Raw genomic sequence first — 12791 nt, forward strand, 5'->3', positions numbered from 1 at the left:
TCAGTCCAGGGATAAAATAAACTTTGCACAGTTAAAATGCAGCTAAAATAACCATTATGTGTTTAGTGAAGTAGACGATCTCTCTGTTTGGTAGAAGATCTGTTTTAAAACCAGAGTGGAAATAGAAAGTCTGAAAAAACTGAATGTTTCTACTGACCTATAAATATATATCGATAGCCGAAGAGCAAAGTCTCCTATCTGAAAAATGCACTTTTTTGAGAAAACTAAAAAAAACTTGTTTTCTTGCAGAATGCTATTTGTTAAGGGTACCCAATATATAATACACTGTTTTTGGACTATATTATTATGTCATGTGTTAGGGGTGTGCCCGAATACAAATACATTATTTGGCAAAGCACAAATAGTGGGTTTTTTTTTTTTACGAATATTTGTTTCATACAAATATTTCAAAAATTGTTTGTTTTCAGGAAGAAAAATAAACCATTTCAAATACCAGAGTGCAGGTTGGTTACATCGCTATCTCAGTGTCTCTCCTCTGCTCCGCTGTGACGCCTATCAGTGGGTCTCAGTGAGGGGAGTCACACCCACCTGCTACATGACCCATATTTCCTAATTTGGACATCACTCCCAGAGTTGAGGGTGTTCCCCAGAGATAAACTGAGCTACTGACACACGCTTCATGAACACTTATTGTAACACTTTAAGTTTCTAAAATTAAAAGCGTATTTTTAAGCAATTTTTAAGCCTCTGTCCAATTTTATTCGAATACAAATACAAATAATTTTGCTGCCTCAACAAATACAGATACAAATACAAATACTGGGCTCTCTGCACATCCCTATTATGTGTTAACAATATCGACTAGGTATTAATGCCTCGCAAAGTGCAGATAGGAGCTTTTGCACTTGGTGCAAGTTGGAAGAGGTTCTACAAAACGATGCTCTAAATTAAGTTAATAATTAAAATTAAATTAAAAATAAAATTAAGTTTGTTAAACTTTTTGTAATAGTTACTACATTGTAGTATACTAGGGTCAGAATTCCCTAAATTCAGTGTATTTGCTTCCTTGTCCGCTGGAAGTGAATGTTCAGTGATTGTGTAACACACTCGTGCTATAGCCTCCCTACACATCCAGGGACTCTGTGTTGTGTTTTTGTTTTGTTGTGTGACTTTTCTGTCACAACGAAGGACGGGATTATCTTGCAGACAGACTAAATATGAGCAGCTTTCCTTTTTCTCATCATCTAAAGTGAAATCAGCCAACCGGAAAATTCTGCAGATATTAGGTTTTGCGCTTTGGCCATCGATATATTGCTCCTTTTTACTTGTCACTTCATTGTAAACTCAGGATTTTTGTCCATGTCGAGATCCTGTAGAAATTATGAATTTTTTTTTTTTTTTTTTTTTTTTTTTTTGCAGTGATCTCTACCATTGGTCAGTGGTCGAGATGTTGCGTGGCCGTGATCATGTGATTCAATCATGGACGGGACGTACACGTCAGTCTGCGCCGGAGCAAGTTAGTTGTTCAGCATAAGTTACCATGGCGATGAAAACAGGTAAGAAGTGAACCACCGTCGTAACCCTGAAAACCCAGACCTGAAGTTACCTCGCTAACTCCAATAACTCCAACTCCCGCTTCGTAGTACAGGCTCCGGGGCCATGTTTCCTGAAAGCGAAAGCAGACAAACTGTTTCATTTCCTCATTATCATTTATACGTATCAAAAAATCAAAATCCTGGTTTGATATGAGTTTAGTTACTCAGGACTATCTAAAGTTACTGCTTTTGTGCGCATCAGTCATTTCTTTGAACAACGGTTTTTGCCTTCACGTTGGATATTACACAGCGTGAATTCAGCCTCAGCTCAGAATAAAACCTCTGCATGTCCCTCTGCTATAACACTGTGCACACAAGACAGCTGTCAGTTTGTAAGAGCAGCTCATACACTGAAATGTTTATTGCACATAATGTATAATTGTAAGTTTAAAATGTAAAAATCGGTATGGAGCTTTAGACATGTAGGATCAATGAATTATCTCTATCACCCATGATGTTATTGGTTTCACTGATGGAACATCATTCTTACAGTATTGGAGATTATATGTTAATATTTCTGAGTGAGCAGGATGAAGCAGCATCACTGAATGCTGTTGAGCCAACGTACAAATAGACGTCTAAACATTTAAAATCCACTGCATTTTAACCTTTCAAGTCTAAATCACAAAACACATTATTACTGGATCAGATTGTCAGCTTATAGTCATGTCTCTATGTATTTGATCCATATATTTTTTAAATCTTAAACTATATTTTTCATCTTTAGTTGCTGCCTCCTGTGTTTTGTTCCCTATCAGATTAAAAATGTATTCTGTTAATTTATTGACACTTCTTCCGCTCTGACTCAGGTTCTTCTTTTTAAAGATAAATGCACCGTCTGTATACACACGCATTAATATCTCTACATCGTCCACTGGATTAAAATGGAGACAGTGCCTTTTATTTACGTGTTGCCTGTTGGTGAATTGTAGTATTGGAGCTCTATCGATGATTGCTTTTCTCAATCACCTCACATGTGCTTAATGTAGAGTGAACATACTCAGAGTTGAGTGGACTGACTGATGAGCTGTTCTGAAACTGAAAACTCAGAGTTTCCCATCTTATGGTTAATCAACTCAGAGTTCAGGGTTAGAGTTTGTTGAACCTGCTATCTGGAATGGACTCCTGTTAATATTTGACTTTGGTTGCAGGTTTTTCTTTCCAAAGTTCCAGAGCTTCTGTTCTGTGATAAGATTTCCTTAAAAAACACTTCAGGTTGAAGATGAATACAGAGACTGTGAATCAACAGGTTAGGCTAATTCATTGTTGCTAACTTCAGAGCTAATCCCCAAGCTGCAGCATTTATTAACTTACACACTGTAGTCTGTACTGTAAAAAAGACGAGAGAAAGAGAGAGAGAGCACCAGTGAGAGAGAGAGAGATAGAGAAAGAGAGCAGCAGTGGTCGAGCAAGCTAGAGAGTGAATGAAGAGAGGGATCGCTGGTAGCGAGGATGCTGGTGAATCAGATCAAAAAACGTTATTTTCTGATTGTTTCAATGCAGTTACATTCCAGAGGACAAATAAACACGCCCTCACACGTCCGTTTGACCCTGCGGCTGAACGCTGCACCGCCTGAAATATGGCCTTACTGCTAACCTTTTCCTCTGCTCTGCTCACATTCACTGTCACTTTTCTGATGCCCGCTCTCTCGTTTAACCACTCACTGGTTTACGTTCTGCCCTATTCCTTAAAAGGAGTTATGTACCTGCAGTTTCCCAGGCAACGACACAGACGTGGACTCACGTTTCGAAACAGCGCTGCTCAGATTCTCCCAAATGCTATTGATTTTCGAATGAATGGATATTTGGCGTTATTTTTGGCATTTAAAAAAAATATTTTTGGGCCTGGCGGGGGTTCTCGTTGGCCTGGTGGCCCGCCAAGCCTGTACTATTATAGTTGAAACACTGGTTCCCTGGTTGAAGCTGCTACTTAATTTCACCTTCACTCATATAGCTATTATTTTCAGCATCTAAAGGTATGTAACCAACAGTTTTCATCATGTTTGTGTCAGCAGGTGTTAAAATGATCTGATAGCAGCAGAGATGGAAGTTATAATGATGAATTATGTTGCTTTGTTTACTGCATTTGTGGAAGGAACAAAATGCCAGAATAAATAAGAAAAGTTTTGTTTTGCCAAAGGTGAAATTCAACCTCTTCAAACGTTTGTTTAATTCTGTGGTTCATGTTTAGGCTCGACTTTGTGGCAGTCTATTAATTTGTCTAACTAGATTATTTTGTCTATCTTACCTAGAGGAGCATAATATCTAGCTCAGACCTCTAGTTCAATAAAAAGTTAATTACGATCATTCTCAAATAGTACATCTTTGCCAAATATAGTACAGTACATAACTGACACTAGATGTTAAAGGGTTAAGGTACACTGGCACTGATTTTTACATGTTATCTTAATAAACATTTACCTTTTAAAAAACATTAAAAGTGAATCATGTTGTTTAAATAAATGCTTTGTAGTCAGTTAATTGACAATAAAAGCAATTTTATGACAAGATAGAGATAATGTATTTTGGTATGGGTTAAAGGTTTCAGTTTTTTAAATATTCTGCATGGTTTGCTCCTTTTCGCACATATCAGACAAAGAATAATGATTTGTTTTTGGACAGAAAAACATAAGATTCCAGTGAAATCAGAATACTGCTGCACTGTGACATTGTTTAATGTCCTCACAGAAAGTCTTGGCAGGTTCCCCCTGTGTGTTTGGAGCTGACCTCTGCTGCAGGGTTCACTGGTTTAATATCATCTTTATGGTTTTGGACTTTGACTGTGAAGTTATGAGAGTGTGGCAGCATCTTCAGATTGATGATGAAGGACTGACGAAGGAGAGTCAGCTGCAGCTTCTCTCTGTGTTTCCTCTACAGGTAAAGGTAGAACGACTCTGTGACCAGATGTGGGTCTGAATTCACCTGGTGAGTACTTTCTTCCTGCCACACAGCTGACTAAAAGTATATGCATGTCATCAGTTTTTAAACAGAAGTTAACTGTAACTTGCTGCATATGATCTCTCAATTGGACAAAAATAAAACTATAAAAAGGAATATAGTTAATGCGGTTTCTAAAACAAATGCGGTCACTTTTATTGGAGTCTACAAATTGTTTTCTGATTTAGAGAGTGAAAAGTCAGTACTTTTCCAGTACCACTGAGATGTACTTGAGCAAAGCTCTTCATCCCAACTTCTCCATATGACCCCTCTGGGTTATTATTGCGCATTAAAACTAAACAACCTAATTCAGCTATAGCTCACTCTACAAAACTTGGTCTGAAAAAAAGGAATGTTTTCAAATTCAGAAAAGTAATTTTTCCTTTGATCTCTTTGGGGTCTTGGCAGGGAGAAAAGATGGCGACACCTAAAGAGATGATCTTGGAAACATTGGAGGATTTGGGAGCCGAGGACTTTAAAATGTTCAAGTGGTACCTTCAGCAGCAGGGGGTCCTCGAAGGCTTCAGAGCAATCCGAAAGAGTCAACTAGAGAATGCCGACAGAATGGACACAGTGGATCAAATGGTCCAAAACTACTGTATAAACACTATTAAAGTGACCAGAATGGTTTTGGGGAAGATAAATCAGAATAATCTTTTGGAGAATTTATCAAACACTGTTTACGAACCTGCAGGTAAGTCTTTAAAAAAGAATATAACTACATAACAGAATACTTTTAAACTGTGATAAGGTAATTTACATGCCAATAACAACAGATACAGTAGAAGTGAGGATATTGAATCTTTATAATATCAAAAATCTGGCGGACATTGAGAATCACCATGACCCTTAATTGAAGCTTTTCTTGTCAGGGACAAAAGCTCCTGGTCACCCAAGGCAAATTAGTCCCAGGTGAAAATCTTTATGAGAACCTTTGTAAGCAAGGTGCCTCACCTAGAGTAGAGAGACTGTCTGTTGGCCAGATCTACATGCAACACTGGACATATGGGTCAGGTGTGTTGCCAAATGGGTGTCATGCAAAGGCAATGACCCTGGCATGTTTACCCTAAGCTTTGAAAACCAGTTCCAGGAATGTGGAATGTCAGCTCTTTGTTGGAAAAAGAACCAGAGTTGGTGCCGGAGGTGGAGCAGTACTAACTAGATGTAGCTAGACTCAGATCTACGCATTATGCCAGCTCTGAAAACAAACTCCTGAATAAGGATTGAACTCTGTCCTTTTCTGAAGTTTCCCAGGGTGAAAGGTACGGCCATTTCCCAAACCTCCATCACAGGAGCAGCTGCTCTTACTTCTGGCCAGAAGGTTGCTGGTATCAACCTGAAGGAGGAGTCCTTTCAGGCTTGGTTGGTTCAGGGTAGAGCCCTAACTACAGTTATTCTAGTGCAATAAGTAGGGTACACCTGTTCTAGGGCAAAATTATATTGTATTTATCTATTTTAGCCTACATATTATTTTTGAACATGTGTTGTTGGCTGTGGTTGTTTGTTTTGCTGAGGTTCTTTTATTTTGTTTAGTTTCCCTGTGTCTTTTAACGCACTGATCAGGAGTAGCACTCCTAATGATGATGGCATGCAACTCCTCCGTTACCTCCTAAAAGAGCGCAAAAGTAGTAATAACCTGTGGTATGGCATAATGCAATATGCACACATTGTTTGGTGTTTCTGTTCCTTGCTTGTTCAGGTGAAGTCAGCAGGTGGCAGCAGCAATGCAATCATGAGTGTATGTGTATGTGTGTGAGGAGGAGCAGCAGCAGGAAGCTGTATCGGAGCACCAGGAGGAGCGCTGACTGAGCACTAAGCCTGGCTCTGTGAGAGTCGGCCTTCAGTGCTGGTTAAATCCTGGGACCCACGGTATATTTTTTTGACTACCCGCAGCAAAGTTATAGCCGCCTGCTCCTGCAAGATTTGTGTTGGGTCCCGCGGGGTGACACAGTGTTACTTGGAGGTTGGGGACAGTGCCTGTGAACTTGGTGATCCCCATTTTTAAAAAGGGGACCAGAGGTTGTGCTCCAACTATTTGGGAGGCACATTGCTGAGGCTACTTCAGAAACCAATGGGAGAATACTGGAGGGGAGACTTAAACAAATTCAGGAGGATGTTTTGGTGTAAATGGTTGTACAATTGTTGTGTGATTCATCACAATATGAACAATATTTTGATCTGAGGAAATATTTTGTTATGAATCAAATGTGCACAATTATTACAAAACTACTAAAACCTACTCTAACATTACTCTCTTATTTATGTTTTCACACAGAGATTTTTGCCCAGTGTCAGCATAAACTCAAATCAAAGCTGAAGAAGAAATTTCAGTGTTTGTTCGAGAAAATTACAAAAGCAGGAAATTCAAAACTCCTAGAAGAGATCTACACTGAGATCTACATCATAACGGAAGAAAGTGGAGACGTCAACATGGAACATGAGATCAGACAGATTGAAACAGCATTCAGGAAACCAGACAGAGCAGAAACAACAATCAGACAAGTGGACATCTTTAAAGCCTCACCTAGAAGAGATGAACCAATTAGAAGAGTGATGACAAAGGGGGTGGCTGGCATTGGGAAAACAGTCTTAACACAGAAGTTCACTCTGGACTGGGCTGAAGACAAAGCCAACCAGGAGATACAGTTCACATTTCCGTTCACTTTCAGAGAGCTGAATGTGCTGAAAGAGAGAAAGTACAGCTTGGTGGAACTTGTTCATCACTTCTTTACTGAAACCAAAGAAGCAGGAATCTGCAGGTTTGAAGAGTTCCAGGTTGTGTTCATCTTTGACGGTCTGGATGAATGTCGACTTCCTCTGGACTTTCACAACAATGAGATCTTGACTGATGTTACAGAGTCCACCTCAGTGGATGTGCTGCTGACAAACCTCATCAGGGGGAAACTGCTTCCCTCTGCTCATGTCTGGATAACCACACGACCTGCAGCAGCCAATCAGATCCCTCCTGAGTATGTCGACATAGTGACAGAGGTCAGAGGCTTCACGGACTCACAGAAGGAGGAGTACTTCAGGAAGAGATTCAGAGATGAGGAGCAGGCCGACAGAATCATCTCCCACATCAAGACATCACGAAGCCTCCACATCATGTGCCACATCCCAGTCTTCAGCTGGATCACTGCTACAGTTCTGGAGGATATGTTGAAAAGCAGAGAGGGAGGAGAGCTGCCCAAGACCCTGACTGAGATGTACATCCACTTCTTGGTGGTTCAGTCCAAGCTGAAGAACGTCAAGTATGATGGAAAAACTGAGAGAGATCCACACTGGAATCCAGAGAGCAGGAAGATGATTGTTTCTCTGGGAAAACTGGCTTTTGAGCAGCTGCAGAAAGGCAACCTGATCTTCTATGAATCAGACCTGACAGAGTGTGGCATTGATATCAGAGCAGCCGCGGTGTACTCAGGAGTGTTCACAGAGATCTTCAGAGAGGAGAGAGGGCTATACCAGGACATGGTGTTCTGCTTTGTCCATCTGAGCATTCAGGAGTTTCTGGCTGCTCTTCATGTCCATCTGACGTTCATCAACTCTGGAGTCAATCTGCTGTCAGAGCCTTCCTTCTTTGCGCTATTTAGAAACAAATCTGCAGAAAAATACCTTTACCAAGATGCTGTGGATAAGGCTTTGAAGAGTCCAAATGGACACCTGGACTTGTTCCTCCGCTTTCTCCTGGGTCTTTCACTGCAGACAAATCAGACTCTCCTACGAGGCCTGCTGACACCTACAGGAAGTAGCTCAGAGACCAATCAGGAAACAATTGAGTACATCAAGAAGAAGATCAATGTGAAACAGTCTGCAGAGAGAAGCATCAATCTGTTCCACTGTCTGAATGAAATGAACGATCATTCTCTACTGGAAGAGATCCAACAGTATGTGAGTTCAGGAAGTCTCTCCACAGATGAACTGTCTCCTGCTCAGTGGTCAGCTCTGGCCTTCATCTTACTGTCATCAGAAAAAGATCTGGACGTGTTTGACCTGAAGAAATACTCTGCTTCAGAGGAGGCTCTTCTGAGGCTGCTACCAGTGGTCAAAGTTTCAAATAAAGCTCTGTAAGTGGATGAATTAATATAAATGAATAATGTCAAACAATGTCTTTTTAATTGTATAGATGACAAAAAGTTTTGATTGTGTTAATCACTAATTCTTCTTCAGACTGGGTTTCTGTAACCTCTCAAAGAGAAGCTGTGCAGCTCTGTCCTCAGTTCTCAGCTCTCAGTCCTCTAGTCTGAGAGAGTTGGATCTGAGTAACAACAACCTGCAGGATTCAGGAGTGAAGCTACTGTCTGCTGGACTGGAAAGTCCACACTGTACACTGGAAACTCTCAGGTCAGGATTCATATAAACAGTTCATCTTCAATATCCTACTCATCCTGCTTTAGGTTCATCTTAGTGAAGATGGTCAACATCTATAGGATTGTCCTGCTAACATGATTTTCTGAAACACTTAACTTAATTTTCTGAATTACAGTCTGTCAGGATGTCATATCACAGAGGAAGGCTGTGCTTCTCTGGCCTCAGCTCTGAGCTCCAACCCCTCCCATCTGAAAGAACTGGACCTGAGCTACAATCATCCAGGAGCCTTAGGACAGAAGCTGCTGTCTGCTGGACTGGAGGATCCACACTGGAGACTGGATACTCTCAGGTATGGACAGACAGGTGGACATTCTCAGGTATGGACAGACAGGTGGACACTCTCAGGTAAACAACTTTGATGCTGAACATAAATGTTCATTCTTGATCATGGAAATAATAGTTTGAAGACCATGTGATGTGAGTGAAACCTTAGGAAAAGGCGACCTAAAGTTATTTTTTTGTGAAACTTTCCTGTTCTCCTGGTGTCCCTTAACTCATCAGAGGAGAGTCCATATATTATTTTATTATGGATGTATTTAATGTTTATTATAAAGAGGTTCACTTGTATCATGAACTTTATTTAGAACTTCCTAACTTGTCCTTGTTGCTTCTTACAGTGTCTTTCAACTATTATTATTAGCCTATATATTCAAACCAAATGAATGAACAAATGCATATAATTACAGTAAGATGTTTTAAAGGTGCATTTATTCTCCAACTGAAAAATTACTCCTTAATCAACTTGAAATACAATCTCCTTTCAATATTGAATTACTAAACATCTCCAAGTCACATATTTTCCTGTATTATTTATTATTATCATCATTATTATTATTATCATTATTATTATAACCTCTATAATTATATATTGAAAGCAAACGAATAAACAAATGCATATAATTGCATTAAAATGGTTTGCTATCTTATAGGTGTATTCTTTGATGATTTCAAAATTGCTCCTTAACATTCACCTTGAAATTCAGTCTCCTTTTGATATTGAAGTCATGACAAACTCTGTCAATATTTAATATTCTGATTTATCACATGGGAGGACATATTTGTACATCACATCTTCTTCTTCACGTTCGTCACAGACTTCAGTTAAAGAATGCAGCACACAGTTGAGACAGATGAGTTGCAGCCAGTTTCTGCGTCTCTTTGACAAACTGAGGAACACTGCTTCATGTTAACCAGCAGTTAGGACTCATGTTGGATAGAAAACAATTTTAACTGTGTTTCTTCCTCCAGGGTGGACCATGGTGGAGAGCACAGGTTAAAACCTGGTATGAAGAAGTGTAAGTGTGGATTTTATTTGATTCATGACAACTTAACAGCACACAGTCTTTTTCTCTTTAAATACTAAGTTGATCTTTGTGGTATTTATTCAGTAAAACATTTCTTAGAAAATGCATCATTGTCAAACTTGATAGAAATGTACAAAAGATCAACTTAAACAGAGAATAAATCCAACAGGTGTGTCAGATGATAAACTGCTGCTGTGTTGTTTCATCTTTTCTTCATCAGATATCTGTGAACTCACACCGGATACAAACACAATAAACACAACCCTCAAACTGTTTAACAACAACAGGACGGTGACATGTGTAGGACAGCATCAGCCATATCCTGATCATCCAGACAGATTTGACGTAGGTCCTCAGCTGCTGTATAGAAATGGCCTTACTGGTCGCTGTTACTGGGAGGTAGAGTGGACAGGAGGAGTTCTTATAGCAGTGTCTTACAGAGGGATCGGCAGGAAAGGAGACAGTTCTGACTGTTTGTTTGGATTTAATGATCAGTCCTGGACTCTGGACTGCTCTGCTCTTGGTTACCATGTCCGTCACAATGGGATACGCACATCCATCCCTTCCTCGTCCTACCCCCTCTTCTTCCCCTCCTCTGCCTCTAACAGAGTAGTAGTGTATGTGGACTGTCCTGCTGGCATTCTGTCCTTCTACAGAGTCTCCTCTGGCACACTGATCCACCTCCACACCTTCAACACTACATTCACTCAACCTCTGTATCCTGGGTTTGGGCTCTGGCCTGGTGCCTCGGTGTCTCTGTGTCCCCCTGTGTAGACAAACACTCAGACTGCTGAGTGAAGACAGCTGCTCAATCACTGTTCACTCTGTTTGCCAGTGAACAACTGGTGAACTGGAAACTGGAAGTGACACCGGCAGCTCCCTGTGCTTAAATGATGGACGAAGTTTCACTCTGGTTTCATTTGATCACTGACTATGCTTTATTGTTAGAATATTGTTTCTATTAGAAGTAGCGAAATGATTTCCGCCGGGCTGAATTAATATGTATAAACTGTATTGACACTGATATTAACTTCAATTAAGTTTTCTTGGAGCAGAAAGTGGCTGTTAGTTATTTCCTTTTTATCAGGATCTTAATGTGAACTTTTTCCTGAAAATATCCACCAGACATCCCAGTCTATTTGACATCAGCTCAGTTTGTGTTAAATCATTAACACCAACATATGTTTCTATCTGATGTAATGTGTCTTACACATAACATGTGTGGGTTGCTTTCCCTTCATTTTTCTTGCCTCTACAGGTGATGTAAATATTATTTTGTATCCCATGTTTCTGGGCAGTTTTGGGTGTATTACACTTGAATAAAAATACTCATTCGCTACTTATTCAGTACATATATTCAGAGTACATCACTTGTTTTTTACATGGTTATTGCTTTCTCTCTTTGCTGTAATCTCTAAAACATTTATAACAATGAATTCAGCAAACATGATCTTTACAGATGTTACATATATTTCTCATTCTGTGGTGTTTTACAGTCCTGTATTTCGCATCATCATTTTATCATTAATTAACGCTTAAGGAAAAAATGAAAAAAAGAGAAAAATAAAAAGAGCGTGTCAGGCGTCCGTCCAATATGTTTTCTCAGGAAACAGGACTGAGTACACCTGTACTGAAACACCTGGCCCAAGTTTTTGATATGTTTTTCTGTTTGTTGGTTAGTTTGTGGTAATTTGATGAAACACAGCTGTGTTTGGGAAGTCACATCATGTGAGCAAAATATAACCTATAAAAATAATCAGAGCTCTTGCTGCTTTTAAATACTCATTTTGTAATATCCTTTTTAAATGTAGGCTTAATCATTAAACATTTAAAGACAGATCAAAGAAATACAATTATTAATTAGCAAATTTAACAATATGAAGTATATATTTTTTATTTTGAGTTTTACAGTGCGTAATTTAAAAGCACATAGTAATTAACTCATTAAAATGCAATTACAAATAAATATGTTAAAAGTCTTTAATTTAGTTTCTAATAATTCAAGTTCCACTTTCCCCTATTTTAGAAACCAATGTTGGAAACATCCAAGGCCACCAGGGGCCCTAATTCATCAATATTAATATTTATTTAAGTATGTTTTATTTTCAATAGAAATATAACAGGAAACTAGTATTGTAAATAACTTTGTAAATATATTTAACAGCCCAGTTTCTGTAGGGGTGGATAGCATTTTTGTTTAATATCTTTTCTCCTGTTTCTGTTAAGTTAGGAGTTGAGTCAGTGATTTGTATTTTTGTTTCTTTATGTTTAAATAAGTAATTTTAGGTTGATTAGCTTTAGTTCCCTTTTGTTTGTTGTTTTGCTGTTAACTCACCCTGAAACTACAACTATGAAATAAACATTTAAAGGGCTGAAAAGTCCGTTGTTGCTGCTGTTTCTTGGGAGCTGGGACGAGGGAATGTCATTTTCATGTTGCGCCAGGGTTTCTCTTAGGCTGGGTCATAACAATACGTTTTTAAATTCTTCTGCTTCTCCCAGTTTAAAGGTCCTTAATGATAGACCCACAGAGGAGTTTTGGCTTATTTTGCTTGATTAGACCTCTACTTAGGATTGTGTGGGCCTGTATAGACTGTCCTTGATTGACATCTCCCCTAAAGAAGTAAAA

General features: G+C 39.1%; 1 protein-coding gene across 2 annotated transcripts; it reads left to right on the forward strand.

The window, feature by feature from the left end:
- Nucleotides 1-1027: 1027 nt before the first annotated feature.
- On the forward strand, nucleotides 1028-12543 carry LOC137184980 (NLR family CARD domain-containing protein 3-like). Of its 2 annotated transcripts, XM_067593148.1 has the most exons (8): nucleotides 1028-1517; nucleotides 4434-4481; nucleotides 4902-5187; nucleotides 6769-8557; nucleotides 8661-8834; nucleotides 8977-9150; nucleotides 10110-10156; nucleotides 10386-12543. In XM_067593148.1, exons 3-8 carry the CDS (start codon nucleotides 4911-4913, stop codon nucleotides 10937-10939), a joined length of 3015 nt encoding a protein of 1004 aa, XP_067449249.1. In that variant the 5' UTR covers nucleotides 1028-1517; nucleotides 4434-4481; nucleotides 4902-4910; the 3' UTR covers nucleotides 10940-12543. The 2 variants fall into 2 exon arrangements, with proteins under 2 accessions (XP_067449249.1, XP_067449251.1); XM_067593150.1 differs by lacking the exon at nucleotides 1028-1517 and having other exon boundaries at nucleotides 1634-4481.
- Nucleotides 12544-12791: the final 248 nt, after the last annotated feature.

The sequence above is a fragment of the Thunnus thynnus genome, chromosome 6 (assembly GCF_963924715.1).
Source record: "Thunnus thynnus chromosome 6, fThuThy2.1, whole genome shotgun sequence".
In the NCBI taxonomy this organism is placed as follows: Eukaryota; Metazoa; Chordata; class Actinopteri; order Scombriformes; family Scombridae; genus Thunnus; species Thunnus thynnus.